Here is a 20,414-nt window from a genome sequence, read left to right as displayed (position 1 = left end):
ATCCCTTAACATGTGGGGTACAAGCAGGTTGCAGAATTGGAAGAAACCTCACAGATGTTTCAAATCCCTCCATAAGTGGGAAGCCTGGCTAGCTTTAACAACAGTTATGCTCAATTACTTTGACCTGGTTTGCATGATCAAAATAAGCCACCGTGGCATAAGCCAGGGTGGCGTATTTAAATCACAATTTGTGTCAGGCGTCCCTACAACAAGCCATGGGTTATTGGAGGGTTGTTTCCTCCTCTAACAAGCCATGCCCAAATGGTGATTTTAGATGATGCGACAAGCCATTCCCAAATGGTGATTATTAAAATCGCGCCCCATGTGTGCCTCGACTTAAATAAGGCAGTGCAATTTTGATCGTGTGAACTGGCCCATAGCAACCGTGGCTGGTCGAGAGCCTATCAGTTTGGAAGCAAAACAGGACTTGCTAGGTCTGCAGAAGTATAGAAGTTCATAAATTCAAACCTGGCCTGACAAGGAAATGTGAGCTTCTAAAGTTGAGGGCATAGTGATAAGAAAATAGTATGAGTAACTCGTATTACGTTCTAGGTGCACCTAGTTGTGACTAATATGTTTAACCATTTTCAAATGGAAAAAAATATATAAATAAAAGTGTATGATTTGATTTCCTGGCTCATCTACTGAAAGGAACAGGAGATGATTTATTTATTTATTTAAGTCAGTCCTGCTCTTTAGCTAAAAAGGCTCCCAGAGAGACTTACAAATATCCACAGTAAGAGAGTCCCTGTCCTTGGCTTGCAGTCTAAAGGCATGACACAGAAGGAAAAAGGGATGGGGAGGGAGAAGGAAAAGAGCAAGTTCAGGCACCAGCTCTTAAAGTTACAAAGATTAAAGAAGACATTCTGCTTCACATTGCCACCATTCCCCCATTGGTTGGCTTTTGTCAGGGATGGGTATACTAGGAAGGAGTACAGGAAGAGCCATAGATGTTACAATAACTCTGAAAGTTAAATCACAGTTCAAAGCATTACACATTCGTTCATGGGGCATGAATGATCTCTGGTTCAAGCAGTACATCTGTGGAATAAGGACTCCAATTGGTGAAATTGTTCTAGATGAGTGAGTGAAGGAAAAAAATAAGATCCAGTCTGGTGAGCTTGTATAGGAATTTGCGAACCATAAATAGTGGTGAGAAAGAAGTACAGGCTACATATGAAAGGTGCAGGGCAAAGGAGATAGTCTGTTTCATAACCGTCACCACAAGTCATCAATAAGAGCAATAACTAGGTGGTCTTGTGGTGGGAGAAGCTGCATCACATACTCCAGAGTGCACCTTGTCAGGAAACCAGCCAACCCTAACTTTACAAAATCCGTTGGCTTACTTTGGAAAACTCAGATATTGTAATTTTCAGTTATGCATGCTAAGCAAGGAAAGAAAACAGTGATTTGAGTGAAATCAAATGGTACTACAAAATGCCATTTTTCGGTCGTTTTGGAGGATTAGAAATTTGGAGTAGTAAGCAGCACAAAGTACAGGAAAGGAGGCTGTTCTGCATTGAGAACCACAATGGAAGTAATATACTACAGATAAAGCGGAATACAAGGGCAGAATCCATCAGGGCAGTCGTGCTCACACGGATTCTCTTCTGGACTGCCAATCCATTGCGCAAGCAAGACCCATTGCTTGTGCAACAGCGATTTAGCATTTCTGGATCAAACCGAAATGAGCTTAAACCCTCTTTTCTAGAAGGAGGCAGGCTCGCTTAAGGGGGCTCTGCCAACTGGTCTTTTTCCAGAAACAAGCGTTTCTGCTCATTTCAGAGCTTCCCCTAGGAAGTGCTTAATCTCCCCTGCGTAAGCAGTGGGTCGCGCTTGTGCAACACAATCGGCAGAACTCACAGCTTGTGCAACAGAATCAGCAGGGCAGAAACGAATCGGTGGAAGTAAAAGCGCCCCGTTACATACTGCCCTAAATGTCAACAATAAATAAACAAACGCACAATTCGCTGATGTTCACGGGCTGACTTGCATAGTTCCAGGGCATGCATTCAAAATGACCTTGCATATTTTGCAACTAATCTGAGGGTTTGAGTTAAGATTGGGATGCTAGTTAATCTAGAACAGGGGTGGGCAACATTCGGAGTCTGCACTGCTGAATTTACCAGCGAAATATGACAGCGGCGGCAAGGCAAGAAAAAGCGATTTTGTTTTAAAAACTAGAACACTGAGAGCACACACTTTGTTTTAGAGCAAAATTGCTGGGTTGTGTTGTTGTTTTTTGCCACTGCTATGGCAAATTCGGTGGCAGTGGGAGTCACAAGCAAGACTGGGGGACAACGACAGAGGTTAGAGTTATGATTGATTTCCATGAAAATCTATAAATATCTCTCCGAGAATGAACAGAGTGATTCCAGTGTTTGCTTTATGCCTCTTAATCATCATTCGCTCTCTCTGTTTATTTCCTTCTCTAGAGGATGTTAAGCAAGTCTTTGGCCAGACCACAATTCACCAGCATATTCCCTTTAACTGGAACTCAGAGTTTCTGCAGCTGCATTTTGGAAAAGATCGGAAAAGGCACCTAACATATGCAGAGTTCACCCAGTTCCTACTGGTGAGTTTTGGCAATGAATGTTCTAAGTCTGAATAAACAAAGCGAAGGGAAAAAAAGAGATAGAATTGCATGGCTTCAATCCACCACCCACCGCCCCCAAATCCACCGCCAATACATTTCATTGCACACTAGCTATCTGTATTTTTAGTCTGCTGGATGCCTGTGTGCGTGCCCATCAGATGTGATTGGCTAGTGGTGGAACTGCTGCATAAGCAGTAATTTTTCTTTTGGCATCTGAAAGCAGCACAGATATTTTTGAACAGGATCCAGACAACATTTTCAATTTAATCTTGTAGGTGTGGTTCTGAGGAGTTGGCACTTGAGACGCTTAAAGGCAGTGGGATTTTTTTTTTCATTTGTTGAGTTCAGCTATGTTGTATATTTGTAACCAGAGGCAGGGTATTTTGAGCTGTCATTGAATGAGATGCAACTTCGGCAAACCCTGCCAAACCTAACTTCTGGAAGTGGCAGCTTTTATATCTCAGACAGATCAATGGATTCGTTCTGCCTCAAAGCTCTTCAGCAACTCCTTCTCTTAATGTAAAGCTGGTATCCAGCTTTACATTAAGAAAAGGAGTTGCAACAGCCTTCCCCAACTGGGTGTCCTCCAAGTGTGCTGGGCTACAACTCCTATAATCCCCAACAGCACAGTGCTATGCTGGCTGGGGATTATGGGAGTTGTAGTCCAACATAGCTGGCGGCTGCTGAATTGAGAATGGCTTGTCTGCAAGGGTCTATAAGTGGGAGAGTCAGATAGAAAATGACAGGATAAAATAACAATTTTGGCGTGTGCGGAGGCCCTGTTCATCAACTCTCATCTTAGATTTTTTACCATACACAGTGGATTTTTTCCCCTTCTGTATTTACAGCTGCAACATAAATGTTTCGCATTTATATATTTCATGGTTGAGATGGGATATACTCAATGGAATCTGCTTTAAATAGTAATGCAAAAGCCTCATGAAACCAACAGAGAAGGCAAGGATGAGTACTTCTGTTGTGTTTCAATTGGATATGCTGCAAGGAGTCTTTACACAAGAGAGTTTCAACAAAGGATCATATTTCAGGACGATACAGTCTGTAATTTTGTTTACATAAGGATGTTAGTTCACAGTAGGAACTGTTATCGTTTTGATGAGGAATAATTAAGATAATGCTACCAGGACAAATGTTTCAAATTGACTTGGTGGAGTAGAGCCTAATTAACTCTTTGTCTGAAGAGGATGTTGGATGTTTGATATAGTATAATCACATTCTGTTAGTCTTAATCACTGCCATTTTGCTGACTTCACTTGAATTCATATCTAGCCCAGCTTTCCTCTTTGGAAGGTGTTGGAAAATTCAGAGCAGCACAAATTCTAGTCCGTTCCCAGGAGCTGTTAATCCAAATTCATCGTCCTAGGGGTACAAGTCTTTCCTACTAAGCTATCTGGCAGCCAGTTCAAAACAGCAACTGGTCAGTAGCACGATTCACCAAAAGTGCTTCATGTAAGACTTCATTCAAATGGAAGAACTATGTGAGAGTTGGAATCACCTTATTGAGCTTTCTGCATAAACAGGGGCAGCATCTTAGCCCCAGGGCCCAATGCGAAGTTCTGTGAGGATTTTGTTATGTGTGTGTGTCTGTCAGAGAGGGAGCAGGAGCAAGTAAGAAACAAGGTTTATGGCTTATTTACACAATCATGGGATTATTGCCTTGTCTACTACAACAAGGAATTCCAGGGCTCTTCAGTTTCTCCTGACCTTGAGGCAACCACAGAGCACTGGGTTTTTCCATTAACTGTAAATGTCATTCACTAGAGATGACACTATCAGGGGTCAGCCATACCTAAATTTGGAATCCATCTTAAGCTGGAGACTGAAGCTGTGGCCAATAAAAGTAGTCAGGCACCTCATATCTCTCTCTATAAAATGCTAAGGCAATGGATGGCATGCGGCAATGGATGGCACGCTGGAGGTTCCAAGCTACGAGAAGAACTTTATGCTGCTAAGCAACAGGATATATAAACACAGTTGATACAGCAGGCAATGAAACATAACATTGCTTCAGCAGTGAACCGATTTGGGCCGATTTGGCCCAAAGACTAGTCACTGCCTGCCACTCGCCCACCTATGGGACTTACCTGAGGCCACCATGCACGCTGGCAAGCCAACTGGCTTCCTGTTGGCCGTCACTACATCTTGTGATAATGAATTCCATAGTTTAACTTTGTGCTCTGTGAAGAAGTATTTCCTTTTATCTGTCCTGAACGTTCCACCAATCAGTTTCATGGGATTAATATTATGAAAGAAGGAGGAAAATGTCTCCCTATCCACTTTCTCCACACCATACATAATTTTGTACACCCATTTATGGAACATTTCTATACACACACACACACACACACACACACACACACACACACACACTTTTTGACTAGCCAAAAGGGTTGGGGACCCTTGATATACAGTATTCCAAGTGTGGGAACGGGAATGAAACCTGGGTCTCACCTCAGGCAACCCTCTGCTACAGGGATCCCATTGAGAGATGCTCAGTGAAGGCTGGGGGCTCCGATATCAGTGGGTTTGTGAATCCAGTCTGGGTTTCAGTCAGAACTTTAAAGGTACTTTGCACCTTGGATTGCTCCTTTGGAGTTCTAACTGGTTCTGAGTGAAACCCGGAATAGATTCACCACCCCCTTACATTAGAGCCACCATCCTCTGCTGGATGCAGTACATTTCTGTGTACACCAGAGGGGCAGCATCTTAGCCCCAGGGCCCAAATCCAGTCATCCTGAGGCCCAGTCTGGTCCTTCAGGTTTTCCAGATGACTCTGCCCCCTTTCCCCAACCACCAATCTTTTGGTAGTTTCCCAGCTTTTCTGCTGTTTCCCCCAACCCCATTCAGAAAAGTTGAAATGTCTCTCCTAAGGCTAAATTCCTGGCAGCAAAAGATTTAAGCTGAACTGTGCTGATATTTTTGGCTCCACCCCTTTTGCCTCGCACCACAGCCCCCAAGAGCTTCTCCCCAATGAAATCCAGCCCTTGGGCTGAAACAGGTTCAACATCCCCTGGTGGACACTCTCCACACTGACATATTAACCCTTAGTGCACAGGCACATACCGCACCTGGCCTAATGTGGATCCTTACAGCCATATGCAGAATTGGCACCACCATAAGGCAACCATCAAAGATCGCTCCCGTGGATCTGGGATTAGGGTACGTAGCTTCCAGCATGGGTTCTTAGCTTGGGATGCTTCTGTCAAAAACTGCTTGTAGGTTTTGTGAACCGCCCAGAGAGCTCCGGCTATTGGGCGGTATAGAAATGAAATAAATAAATAAATAAATAAATAAATAAATGAGAGTTACTGTTTGAATTAAGCAAGCTTTGGCATTTAACCCTTGTCCTTTGATGCTTTCCATGTATATGAGCCGGCCACCTTGTTCTGGTGTCTAGACCTTGGACCTAAAGACAGCAGGAGGTCACAGTTGTCTCAGTTTCCAAATGCTTTTTATATTTCTCTTAATTTGTACCAGATGAGATACCACAGTGGCCTTTAAATATTATTTTGCAAATACAGCTTCACTTGCTGCCTATGTTTATAAAAATAATAATAAAGGAAATTACAAGGAGCTTGTAACTGCCTGCTGCCTGTCAACTATGATCATTCTGTTACATTTGTATATTGTTGCAATCTGTATCTTAGAAATAGGGCTTCTTGAGTAGGGGTGCACAAAAGAAGAAGTTACTGGTGGAAGTTAGAGATTTTTAAAATTGGAAGGGAGTGATGTGGTGTCATGAACCAAATTGGTTTTCATGAGGGCTTATGAACATATAGTGTGAGTGTGTTACCCAATGTGTGACCTTTTTAACTGATTCATTAATTGATTTGCTATATGCACATCTATATTAACTTCAGTATAGAAAGGCCTTCTTCCAAATGCATGGTACTACAACTCCCATCATCCCCAGCCAACATGGTCATTGTCTGGCAATGATCAGAGTTGTAGGCCCACACATATGGACAGCATCAGGTTGAGGAAGGCTTATATAGAGAGATTGTAAGAAGCAAAGACCCATTTTTAACATAAACCATGGTTTAGCGTTATGCACAAAGGCTATGTCCAGAGTGTTCTGCACAAATTATTATTATTATTATTATTATTATTATTATTATTATTATTATTATTACATTTATATACCACTTCATAGCTGAAGCTCTCTGGGTGGTTATGAGTACATACTGTAGTTGATCCCAAGTATAAAGGCCTTTAGTTCTTATTTCTCTTCTATAATAGCTTTAACCACAAGCAAAGAGTCAGTGTGTTTTATTGGATGGGAAGTTAGACTTGGAACCAAGGAGATGCTGGGACAAATCTCCACGAAGCTTACTGGAAGATCTTGGAAAAGTCATCTCGGCTTCACCTGCTTCACAGGGTTCTTGTGAGAATAAAATGGGAGAACCCCTATTTACATCACCCCCATGAACTCATTGAAGGGAGCACCAGGTTCAAATAGGATAGATGAAATAATTGGAGATTTTTTGATGTGATGAATGATGGTGAATTTTTAAATGAACAAGAGGTAGTTTTAGTATTTACAAAAAGAACTATTCATAAGATTGCTCAAATAAGGGCTTTTCTCCAGGAAAGAGAGAGTATCTAGCTGTTGAATAGGACGTCTCAAAGCCTGCAATCTCTGCCCAAAGTCTAACATCAGTTTTCTACATTATGTTTTACATGTGCTCATTTTATGGCTTTGTTAAATAACTTCCAAGTGTCTGCTAGCATGTTATTCCGTTCTGGCGTGCTCGTTGATGAGGTAATAATACCTGTCAATGGGACCTCACAATATGCAGAGGTGGGAAGGACTGGGCTGCATCAAATGAATGTTGATCAATTGGAATTATCAGCCATACCTGAACATAATCTCTCCATACCTGGGAAATAAAATGGTTTTATGAGCTGTAACAGGAAAGACAGAGTTGGGAAGCGTTTGTGTAAAAATAAAGTTGGGAAATCTTTTCATTAAAGCTCTGGTGCCAGAGTTCCTGTTATCAACTGCAAATTAATTTTGTATAAACACTTATTGTGGCTTTTAGGAATTCAGACTCCCAACATCAAGCAATGAGGCTGTTTTTAAAGTTATGTAGAAGGGATTACACCACCTCTAATCTCAGGGACATTTGGCGGGACATTTGTTTTGCATTGAGGAGCAGTTTAATTTCTTTTCCTTGCAAAGCTGCTTTAACCCATGGTTTGCTGAGTCCAGAAACTCCTCAGTACAAATTTAGGAACTCTTCAAAACATGAGCCAGCTGCAGAAATGGAGGATGTTACTATGGACATGATCCAGCCAAAATTGGTTTCAGTGGGGTATTAAGTATGTGCTTAGTTCCCTCCTCTTGAAATCAGTGTGTATCGTGGCTTCTGCCATGAATGCTAAAACTGAGAATACTTTTCACAGTTTTGATAATGTTTTGCTAATCCTTTTGCTAATTTTTATTAATAGTTTCTGTAATACTTTTCAGTACCACCTTTTTATTCTTTCTATAGAAAGAAAACTATGGATTTCAAGTTATTGCATCATGAAGAAAACTTCTGGTTAAACTATATAGGAAAAATTGGAGAGAATGCACCTCTCAAGTGACAATTGTTCTCTCTGGGTTGGATCCATTCTGTGAGTGGAGTTCTACTCAGAACAGGGCATCCTTGAGTCCTAGCTCCCCTCCTGCCTGCATCCTTCCATGTTGCTTCTTCCCACCAGACCACCAGTTCTGTTTGTGGAAGCTCTACTAGATTCAGGTCCTTCCTGTGAATAGAAAGGGTTCTTTGGAGCCAACCCTTTTTTTTTTCAAGGTTTAGAAAATGCAGTTGATTACATAGCAAAATAAAATTGCTGTCTCACCATTTAGTATTTACAAATGGATGTAAACACTGTGACTCTAAGCATAATTATATGGGCATTAATCTACAAAACCTGATTTTCTCAGAAATCTGTTCTGGCATGTTAAAATGACCTCTAAGAGCTACCTACCTGAACTGGATTAACCATCATGTCCTCTCCTCAAGGTTATAGTACTTTGAGCATCTTTACTCTGTCAAATGAATGAAGATCACCCAACAAATGTCTTAAAACAGTCACAGCACTCCCAGAGTTGAACTGGTAGTTTAGGGGGTCTCTCCTGTGCCCTCCTTTTAAAGAACAATGGAACCATCAGTGACACAAACTAAAAAAAAAACTAGACTGTTGTAGGATTAAATTGGAGCCTTATTTAACTGTACTTTTTATGTTTTACAGGAAATTCAATTGGAACATGCGAAACAAGCATTTGTACAGCGAGATAATGCCCAAGCTGGAAGAGTCACTGCTATTGACTTTAGAGACATTATGGTCACAATCCGGCCTCACATGTTGACACCTTTTGTTGAGGAATGTCTAGTAGCTGTAAGTTAATTGCTAAGTTATTTGTCATTATTGGGTGCTGCTGGGGAAGTACGTATAGAAGGTGGTAGAGGGATGGCAGAAGGTGCTATTTACTCCAGGTTATTTTTCTGTTCTTTTTTGTTTTTGCTAGTATCCATAACCCAGGCTTTGGATGCAAGAGAAGGAGTTATGTTTATACATGATAAATCCATTTAGACATTCATGCAAAGTTCTCTTCTCCAGAAGATCATGATACTATCTTCTGAAGCCCAGAATAGTAGCCAGCAACCTTGAGCTGTATCAGATGACCTGTTGCACCATCAGGGTAATTGTTTGTGCTGCCTTGACAAGCTGCTATTCCCTGTCAGGGTAGTTATGCATGAAAGTCTTGTTCTGTAAGGCTAACATTCTGTTCATGCAGGGCTTGGCAACTTGTTCAGCGCCACAACCACCTTGGAAATGGAGGGCGAGCTGGAAGCTCACGTCTGCTTTGCATGTTTTTGAATATGATTAATTTAACCCACCTTTTGCATGAGGAGGGCTTTCTCCACTGTGGCACCCCGGTTGTGGAACGAGCTCCCCAGAGAGGTCCGCCTGGCGCCTACACTGTACTGCTTTTGTCGCCAGCTGAAGACCTTTTTATTCTCTCAGTATTTTAACACTTAATTTTAACTTAAATTTAAATTTTACTGTTTTAACTCTGTATTTTAATCTTATATCAATTTTGCTGCGTGGTTTTATCCTGGTTGTGCTTTTTATACTGTATTTTGTATTTGTGCTTTTAACCTGTTGGTTGTTTTATGATGGTTTTAAATTTTGTGAACCGCCCAGAGAGCTTCGGCTATTGGGCGGTATAAAAATGTAATAAATAAATAAATAATAAATGAAACTTTGCATGACATCTCCTGTGGATGGCATACTACCTCAGACTCTAGTTGTAGCTTAGAGATGTGAGCCAAGTACATTTGACCCTAACAAGAGCTTGAGGGTTTTTTGGGGGATAATATTACACTTTCATGACACTGTTTCTGGCATGTTGAGCTGCTTAAAAAAATAAAATCTTACTAGCTCGCTAGTCGTGCAGCCAGCTTAAAAACAAACCCCAAAGGACTTAAACACTTTGATGCTGTTACCTCCATTCCATTGCCTATATTTTTCTAAACCTTCCTCAATCATAGCATTAAAAATACTGTAAGCAACATTTTGCTCCTTTTGTGTATATTTATTTATTTATTTATTGAAGATGTATACCTCCCTTTTAATCAAATGATTCTCTAGGTGGCTTAGAACAGGTTGTAATAATCTCACCCCAAAAAATCTCCCCAAATTCGCACATAGGTCCACTTAGAATCATAGAATAGCAGAATTGGAAGGGGCCCACAAGGCCATTGAGTCCAACCCCCTGCTCAATGCAGGAGGTTGTGACTTCATATGTCACAACAACCTAAGGAGTTGTCCACACTAGTACATTCTGCCTGATTATGCCTGCTGCAAGGGTGAGTGACTAAACTACCCAGGGAATCTACAAACCTGGAAGTTGGGCTTGTCGTGGGAGAGACAAGCCAGAGTTGGAACCCAGGAGGAATCAAGCAATGTGTACCAGCATGGTGCTGCATTGATGATTGAAGCTCCTTCAAACTTCTTCTTCTCTGGTTTTATTAATTTACTTACTTACTTAAAAATCGCAAGCTGCACATTCAGCTCCAAAAGGATTTCATCATGGTGTACATAAAAATGAAAATTTCAATTAAAAAGAAATGAACCTAAAACCAAACATCAGCACAGTAATAACAAACAATAATAGACATAAAAAAATCAAGCAGTTTTTTTTAAAAAGACACATTAAATTTATAATTAAATTTAAAATATCTGTGCAAATGAAAAGTTTTTAACCTTATGCCAAGAAGCGTATAACATTGGTGCTAAGCAGACCTCCTGTCGGAGGACCTTCCAAAGTCAGGATGTAACCACATGGAAGGCCCTTCCTTTTGTAGATGATAAATATACTTCTTTTATAAAAGGCATACAGAGAAGGGCCACCTGTGAGACAGGTTAGTTTCATGGATGCTCCTTCAGATATTTGGACTCCAACTGTTTAGGGCTTTAAAGTAAGCACTCTGGCAGAGGCCAGGTTGCATTTCCTTCAGCTTTGCTGTCCCCGGGGATAATTGCATTATTCCACCCACACATCTGTAGTTGCAAATAAGCAGAAGAATCTGAGTGCCCAAATTAGCTCTCACTGTATTTGTGCCATTTTAAATGATTCTTTGTTTCCTTTTTGGTGCATCTTTTAGGGATATTCCTGCATTTTTCATTGTGTGCTCTGTATTTTTTACTGTTTTCTCAAGCTCCCTAATGACATAGGATCACTTTGACCCATATCTGGTTGGCCTCCATGTCGCCTTTGCTTCCAAATATGCTAGATCCATATTAGTTTCACCGCCAATAGCACTCACGAAAGTCCAGGTCCCTTCTTTAAAAAGGACTATGAAATTGATATGCACATAACCATTCTGTGCTGTATTATATGTTTCTGAGAAATTGTGTGTGCACCCACTTACATGACAATGGACAGTATCAAACTATGTCATTCTGCTTGTGCAAATGACATTGTGCTAGTGGAAACTAGGTTCCGAATTATGCGCAATAGCAGAATCCAACAAAAGTTACATTTGTACAAGTGGTTGTGCAACAGGTTTTGCAGCGGTTGCAGAAGCAGTTGCACAACAGCTTGTACAACTGGTTGTGGAAGTGTAATGTGCAGCTTTTTGCACAATGGAAAGATTCAGTGGAACTCCACTAACACTATTTGAGTATGTGGAATGACACCGTTGATACTGCTCAGAGCACTCATCTGTTGGAATTTGGAAGAAATGTATAGGACAAAGTATTGAATGAATCTACTTGCTTCTTGCAACTATATTATACAATGGTATATATATTATGCTGATGCAGACTGCAGGCGACAGTGTTAACACCAACGCTATGTAACTGGTTGTGGTATGTGGACTACCAAGCATAGATATGTAGGAATTGGGGAATATTTATTTATTTATTTATTTATTGCATTTCTATACTGCGCTATAGCTGAAGCTGGCTAAAATGTAGCTGGAAAACAGTTTGATAGATAATGCAGGAAGACCATGAAATACTAAATTGACTGCTCTAACAAATGAATTCCAAATTCTCTGAAATTAGCCTTGAAAGAATGGTCAGATGAATGTGTACAAACTTAATGTGTATACTTATCAGCACTGTACTTCAGTTCCTTTGCAAATTTGGATTATTATTATTTTTAAAATAAATTTTGCACAGAACTATGGTTATGAATCCCATTCAGTATAGACTTTTTCCAAGTCAAGTATATCCCTATATTAGCTTCTTAATGTTTAGTTTCTTAGGTCTAGTATCATAGCAACCACCTTCTAATGCATCTGTAGTACAGTTCTATTTCTTCTTTGATGGGGTGGGGGGAGAATGAAAATCGCTTTGCTAACAGTGTCACTTAGCCAGAACCTGGGATGCTAATGCCAGTATCTGTTTTTGCTCTGGTCCTAAGCAGCCATCAGAGTTAGCATGCTTGCTGGCATCCTACAGAGATGGTTGACCGGCTGTATGTTCTTTCATGAATTCTTTTACATTTTCCTTTGAAGACAACTTGGAATATTGTTAAAATACAAACATTTAGCATTGTGAACACATGCTGTGTTACAAAGCAGGATTCACAGTCAATGAATGACATGGCATATTAGGATATTTGCAGAGAACCCTGCTTCGTTCTCTGGCAGGTTCAGTTAAAAGAATCTCAGTGACAGGCTTGAAAAAGACTGAGGCCTTAGCTAGACCTAAGGTTTATCCTGGGATTGTCCCGGGGTCATCCCTGTTCATGTAAATCATAGAATCATAGAATAGCAGAGTTGGAAGGGGCCTACAAGGCCATCTAGTCCAACCCCCTGCTCAGTGCAGGAATCCACCCTAAAGCATCCCTAACAGATGGTTGTCCAGCTGCCTCTTGTATGCCTCTAGTGTGGGAGAGCCCACAACCTCCCTAAGTAACTGATTCCACCGTCGCACTGCTTTAACAGTCAGGAAGTTTTTCCTGATGTCCAGCCGGAATCTGGCTTCCTTTAACTTGAGCCCATTATTCCGTGGCCTGCACTCTGGGAGGATCAAGAAGAGATCCTGGCCCTCCTCTGTGTGACAACCTTTTAAGTATTTGCAGAGTGCTCTCATGTCTCCCCTCAATCTTCTCTTCTCCAGGCTAAACATGCCCAGTTCTTTCAGTCTCTCTTCATAGGGCTTTGTTTCTAGACCCCTGATCATCCTGGTTGCCCTCCTCTGAACACGCTCCAGCTTGTCTGCATCCTTCTTGAATTGTGGAGCCCAGAACTGGACACAATACTCTAGATGAGGCCTAACCAGGGCTGAATAGAGAGGAACCAGTACCTCACGTGATTTGGAAGCTATACTTCTATTAATGCAGCCCAAAATAGCATTTGCCTTTCTTGCAGCCATATCGCACTGTTGGCTCATATTCAGCTTGCGATCTACAACCATTCCAAGATCTTTCTCGTTTGTAGTATTGCTGAGCCAAGTGTCCCCCATCTTGTAACTGTGCATTTGGTTTCTATTCCCTAAATGTAGAACTTGGCATTTATCCCTATTAAATTTCATTTTGTTGTTTTCAGCCCAGCACTCCAGCCTATCAAGATCACTTTGAAGTTTGTTTCTGTCTTCCAGGGTATTAGCTATCCCACCCAATGTTGTGTCATCTGCAGATTTGATCAGTGTTCCCTGCACCTCCTCGTCCAAATCATTAATAAAAATGTTGAAGAGCACTGGGCCCAGGACTGAGCCCTGCGGCACCCCACTCGTTGCCTCTCCCCAGTTTGAGAAGGTTCCATTGATAAGTACTCTTTGAGTCTGATTCTGTAGCCAACTGTGAATCCACCTAATAGTTGTTCCATCTAGCCCACTTTTAGCTAGTTTGTTAATCAGAATGTCATGTGGTACTTTGTCAAAAGCTTTGCTGAAGTCAAGATATATGACGTCCACAGCATTCCCACAGTCCACAAGGGAGGTTATCCTATCAAAAAATGAGATCAAATTAGTCTGACAGGATTTGTTCCTGACAAATCCATGTTGGCTTCTTGTAATCACTGCATTGATTTCAAGGTGTTTACAGATTGACTTCTTTATAATCTGCTCCAGAATTTTCCCAGGGATGGATGTCAGGCTGACTGGTCTGTAGTTCCCAGGTTCCTCCTTTTTGCCCTTTTTGAAGATAGGGACAACGTTAGCCCTCCTCCAGTCGTCTGGCACCTCACCCGTCTTCCATGATTTTGCAAAGATAATAGACAAGGGTTCTGAGAGTTCTTCTGCTAGCTCCTTCATTACTCTAGGATGCAGTTCATCGGGCCCTGGAGATTTAAACTCATTCAAGGAAATTAGGTGTTCTTTGACCATTTGTTTATCAATCTCAAACTGCAATCCTGCCCCCTCAACTTCTGCTTCACTTTTTCCAGGGGGGTTATAAACCCGCTTTTGGGAGAAGACCGAGGCAAAGTAGGAATTGAGCACTTCAGCCTTTTCTTTGTCGTCTGTTATCAATTTGCCATCCTCATTAAGCAGATGAACCACCATTTTTTTCCTCTGTCTTTTACTACTCACGTATCTGAAGAAAGCCTTTTTATTGCTTTTAGCATCCCTCGCTAATCTCAGTTCATTCACAGCTTTAGCCTTCCTGATGCCATTTCGGCACTTCTGAGCCACATGTCTGTACTCTTCTTTTGTAGCCTGGCCTTCCTTCCACTTTCTATATGTATCCCTTTTTGTTTTCAGTTCATCAATAAGCTTTTTGTGGAGCCACATTGGTTTCCTCTGTTGTCTTCTATCTCTTCTCCTGGTTGGAATTGTTTGTAACTGTGCCTTTAAAAATTCATTTTTTAGATACTCCCACCCATCCTGCACTCCTTTTCTCATTAGGCTCACTTGCCACGGGACCTTACTTATTATAGTTCTGAGTTTATTAAAATCAGCTTTCCTAAAATCCAGAGTACATGTATGGCTACGCTCGACTTTTGTCTCCTTCATAATCAAGAATTCAAGTATGACGTGGTCACTTTCCCCCAGAGTTCCCATAACTGCCACTTTATCCACTAAGTCATCCCTATTGGTCAATAACAAGTCAAGGATTGCCGATCCTCTAGTTCCTTCCTCCACTTTCTGTAGGAGAAAGTTATCACCCATACATGTCAGGAATTTCTTGGAAGGGCCGCTTTTGGCAGTAATAGTCTCCCAACAGATATCAGGGTAATTGAAGTCCCCCATCACTACTACATCATACTTCCTTGAAACACTGGCAGTTTGTTTCTCAAAAGTTTCGTCCTCGTCTTCTCCTTGATTGGGTGGTCGGTAGTAGACTCCGATTATCATATTCTTTTTATTCCTTGCCCCATTTATTTTAATCCAGATGCTCTCGACGGGGCTCCCAGTCTCATCCGCCTGTATTTCTGTGCAGGGATAGGTATTTTTAACATATAGTGCAACTCCACCTCCCTTTCTATTTCTTCTGTTCTTTTTGAACAAGTTATATCCTTCAATTGCTATATTCCAGTCATGGGAGTCATCCCACCAAGTTTCAGTTATACCTATCAAGTCGTATTTGCCTTCATGTAATAAGAGTTCAAGTTCATTCTGTTTGTTTCCCATGCTCTGTGCATTAGTATATAGACATCGAAGACCATGTGTTTTATAGTCTGGCTTTGTTCCTACATTGTTGCAGACACTATTTTGGGACACTATTGGAGCTGTTCTCTGTACTGTGGTGCATTGGCCTTCATCCATTGTTGCCTCGAAATTTACGTCTCCCACCCCCGTAAGATTCAGTTTAAAATGACACACAGGATATCCCAAAAGCAGGCAGGGACGACCCCGGGACGATCCTGGGATAAACCTTAGGTCTAGCTAAAGCCTGAGACTGTGGAGAACCACTGATGCTCAGAGGAAACAGTATTGGGCTAGATCAGTGGTTCCCAAACCTTTTCAGATAACCGCCCCCTTGGTTCCACAAACTCATGCCCAGTGCCCCCTACCCTACCCTATAAAAATCATTATTCAGAATAGCGGTTTTCAACGACCCACTAAGGAAGATAACAATAAAATTCAAAACAGTAACATTAATTGAATATTTATTCAAAATCCCAATTACATTTTTTTAGTTTATTCAATTAAACATAATTGATTAACTTGATCCAGAGATAATCATCTTTTCAAAGTCTGATAATCATTTAGCAAGAATATTAGATATCACCTTTAGTAACTAGGGTAGAGTACCTCACTATTCTGTAAATTCTTAATGTGATGGATGGGCTTGATGAAGTGATACCAGTTTCCCAATGTCTGGTTTAAATCACCACGTTTAGTAATCTGGAGTCGATTTCTTTGCTTGGAGAGAAGTAGGCAAACCACACTAAAACCACATTCCACCAAGTATGATGTTGGAAATGCAACCAGGAGCTTCTGAACCACTCTCCATAGTGCAGGATAGCAATTCACCGTTAAAAGGACTCTTCTTAAACCGTATTAATACATGTGTGGATTCTTCCCCTATGTGGCTTGGGACCAAACTACCTTCTCCCATAAAAATGTCCCTGGGTTTTAAGACCTTCTGAGAGGTGCTTCTCGGAAAAGACCACTTCGAGCGCCCCCCTGCCGCCCCTTTGCCTCTTAGCGCCCCCAAGCCACCCCCTTGCCTCTTAGCGCCCCCTATGCAATCCCACCCACCCCAAGGGGGTTGTACCGCCCACTTTGGGAACCACTGGGCTAGATGGACCAAGGATGGTGTGATTCAATACCTTTTGCTCTCCTAGCTCCTCCGATTAAAGGCATGAAGTGTTTCCCCAAAGGCGGTGCTTTCTGGACCACTGGTCAGAGCTGTGAAACTGGCGAGTACCATGGACAGCGCCTTTACTGTGTTGACCCAAATGTTTGGAATAGCCTCCCCTGGGAAGTTCATATTGCTGGCCTTAAGGAGGATTTTAAGGACTTATTTATTCCAGCCTGCATTTGATTAATTGTGGTATACTGTGCTTTTGACAAAGGTTTTATCTGCTGCCTTACATGTTATTTTAATGTTTCCTATATTGAACATTCTTTTTTTGTGGTTGATTATTTATTTTTTGTTTTAACGTATTTTGTATTCCTGCTTGTGGTTTTTTTACCCTTAAAAAGAGACTATAAATCTACTTAAAAACAATAAAAGTGGTAGTGATGGTAAAGGTAGAACCTTCAGCCAAAAATAACTCAATCGTCTCCTTTAGTCTTTATTTTTGTGGGACAAGGCATCCACCAAGCACCAGCCTAAGCTGAGCATTGAGTGTGTTCTGCCTAAGGTTCAAACCTCTGTTTTTATGTTCTTTTCCGGCTGAGGCCATAGCTCAGCAGTAAGACATTTGTTTTAAATCCACAAGAGCCCAGGTTGTTGCTGATTTCCAGTTTAAAGGTCTCAGGCAGTGTGATGTATTTATTTATTTATTTATTGCATTTGTATACCGCCCCATAGCTAAAGCTCTCTGGGCAGTTTACAAAAGTTAAAAACAGTAAACATTAAAAACAAATATACAAAGTTTAAAAACATAAAAAGCATAAAAACAACAGTATCTTATAAAAACAGCTATTCTGCGGTCCATTAAAAACAAAAAATCTCAGCTCATGTTGTTAAATGCTGTTAAATGCCTTGGAGAAGAGAAAAGTCTTAACCTGGCACCAAAAAGATGACAATGTTGGCGCCAGGCGAGCCTTGTCGGGGAAATCATTCCATAATTGAGGGGCCACCACTGAAAAGGCCCTCTCCCTTGTTGCCATCCTCCGAGCTTCCCTCGGAGGAGGCACTCGGAGGAGGACCTCAGATGTAGAGGTCAGTGAGCGGGTAGGTTCATGTCGGGAGAAGCGTTCCATTAGGTATTGTGGTCCTAAGCCCTGTAAGGCTTTATAAGTCAAAACCAGCATCTTGAATTGGGCTCAGAAACGTATAGGCAGTCAATGTATCTAGGGATCCCCTGTAAGGCCCTGGCCACAAGAGGTCACTAGGTCCAACAACAAACTATGGGTTAAAACCCTGGGTTGTTTCCCCTCCACAGTGTATTATGATCATATATTATTATGAAAAGATTATCCTCATGGGTTTAAAATTTGTGGGTGAAATAGATTCTGATCTGTTGTGCAGGGCGGTGGGATGGGGTCAGGGCCGGTGCCAGACTATTTTGCGCCCTAGGCAGGTGAGCTGCTTTCACCCACCCACCCCCACCCCAGTGTACCTGGGCGCAGGGTGCCATCTCGCCCACTCAGCCAAAGTGAAGCCAGGACACTGGAGTGGGGGGGGGGCGTGCGTGGCTTCACTTCAGCTGGGTGGGCACCCAGCCAAAGCAAAGCCAGGATGCTGGGGCAGGCAGGCGGCTTCAGAACAGCACGCCCGGAAGCCGCCCTCTCAGAGCTGCTTGGGAGAGTGGCTTCCGGGTCCGGCGTTTGGCACCCTCTTACTTTGGTGCTCTAGGCGGCCGCATGAGTCGCCTCTATGGTAGCGCTGGCCCTGGATGGGGGCCCACATTGCATCCTCCCTCTAAGTTAGTCACTTGATACTGGGAAGATTGCTTACAATAAGGCTTTGCGCTGGATCGAGGTAAAAGCATTTGTGCATTTTAAAGATAAGATTTTGGATTATTTCGGTGAACTAAGTGTAAAAACAAATTTTAAGAAGTCTCAAGGGAAGACTTTGCTCCTGGCTGTAAGCGATGCAGTGTTCTCTGGATTTAAATATTAAAGCATACCCCCGCCTCCTTTTTTGTAGCATACTTGATTTTGTTGATTACTCCCCCCCCCCCCAATTCCCCAACCTCAGACATTAATATACTTGGCATTTTTAAGCCTTTGAGATTTGCTCATTAGAAGAAATAAAGCAACTTATAAAACATTTTTGACTGCAACAGTATTGAAACTTGAACTCTGTAAATTACCACTGGCCATGTTGTTATAATCCTGCATATGTATTTGTTTAGGTTTCACTGGAATAGGGGGAGCAGCAGCTTGCATGCTGGTCATGATTAGCTTCAGTAACTTAAGAATCTATTATAGGTTTTTTTCCATTTTGCATTTTAAAAATCCCTTCTACTTCTACTGCTGTTTTTAAACTAACAATATTCCCAGAGTCTTTCTGTTCCCCCCCTTCTGTAAACATTCAAATTGTATGATTTTTTTAAAAAACCCACATCTAATATCTTCTTTTTCTCTTCCTGCTTTCCCTATTCCTTTCTCTATTCTAGGCTGCTGGAGGTACCACGTCACATCAAGTCAGCTTTTCCTATTTTAATGGATTTAATACTCTACTTAATAACATGGAACTCATTAGAAAAATCTATAGTACTTTGGCCGGACATAGAAAAGATGTGGAAGTGACTAAAGGTTAGTTGTAATATAGTTATAAATCTTCTCTCATAAAGCCTCCCCACTCATCTTTTTAGGGTTTCAAGTAGGATATGTTGACACTGGTAAAAGGAACTATCTGAACTTATTGTGTGCTTTCACTTTCCCATTTGCATTTGCTTTCGTCTATTACAATTAGTTCGTTGGGAGTCGGCCCCTACTTATTATTCTTAATTTCAGTGAAAGATCAAGGTCCTAAAGGCAAGATTGAATGAGCAGTCGATGTAAAGATGTTTTAAAGGATTCAAAAACTTCCTAGGATTTCTGCCAAATTGGCAGCCTATTAAAGTGACCTTCAAGGGTAGTTGAAAAATTCCATAAACTTGTATTGGCATTGCAGTAAGCTGATCTACAAGCTTGGAACAAGATGTTATCAGCTCTATCTAACCACTTTTATAGAGAACTCCCTCTGTAGTGCCAACCCTCTGTTAATATAACCTACAGGGACACACATGCAAAAAAATAAAAAAAATAAAAAGTTCCACATCTCTGTCTCCTTCTTTCTCTCTCTCTCTCTCTCTCTTTTCCACTCTGACCCACAACTGATTGATACCGTATGTCAAATATCCCAAATCCTGCTGTTAGCACTAAGCTATAAGGCCAGACTGCTTCTCTTATTTGCATGATGGATAGAGTATTTAAAACATACATTTACACAGTGGCAGGCACGCTATTTGTGGTATTTTTCCTTCTTTTACAGCATATTGGTTTAATACTAAACGTTGGTGATTCCGGAACATTTGTGGATAGCTTTCAGTGTTGTTTGATTAGTTTCTCTTTCTGTATTCCCTTGCCCACCCCCTTCTTCTGTTGCAGAGGAGTTTGTTCTGGCAGCTCAGAAATTTGGCCAGGTTACACCCATGGAAGTTGACATCTTGTTCCAGTTAGCAGATTTATATGAGCCACGGGGGTAAGTTGAAAATTACCCTTTTCTTTGCTATGGAAAAAAAATGAA

The 20,414-nt window shown here is 41.4% G+C and overlaps 1 protein-coding gene across 2 annotated transcripts in view; it reads left to right on the top strand.

The window, feature by feature from the left end:
- Window positions 1-20,414, top strand: part of SLC25A13 (solute carrier family 25 member 13) — a 133,338-nt gene that overhangs the window by 63,088 nt on the left and 49,836 nt on the right. For both annotated transcript variants that reach the window (XM_063123225.1, XM_063123233.1), the window contains 4 exons: window positions 2,436-2,575; window positions 8,855-9,001; window positions 19,300-19,438; window positions 20,276-20,369. In XM_063123225.1, coding sequence (XP_062979295.1) covers window positions 2,436-2,575; window positions 8,855-9,001; window positions 19,300-19,438; window positions 20,276-20,369 — 520 coding nt within the window. The remainder of the gene's footprint in view (window positions 1-2,435; window positions 2,576-8,854; window positions 9,002-19,299; window positions 19,439-20,275; window positions 20,370-20,414) is intronic.

The sequence above is a fragment of the Elgaria multicarinata genome, chromosome 1 (genome assembly GCF_023053635.1).
Source record: "Elgaria multicarinata webbii isolate HBS135686 ecotype San Diego chromosome 1, rElgMul1.1.pri, whole genome shotgun sequence".
NCBI classification, from domain to species: Eukaryota; Metazoa; Chordata; class Lepidosauria; order Squamata; family Anguidae; genus Elgaria; species Elgaria multicarinata.
Note: the sequence above shows the minus strand (reverse complement) of the source record. Positions and strands in the feature narration are given on the sequence as shown.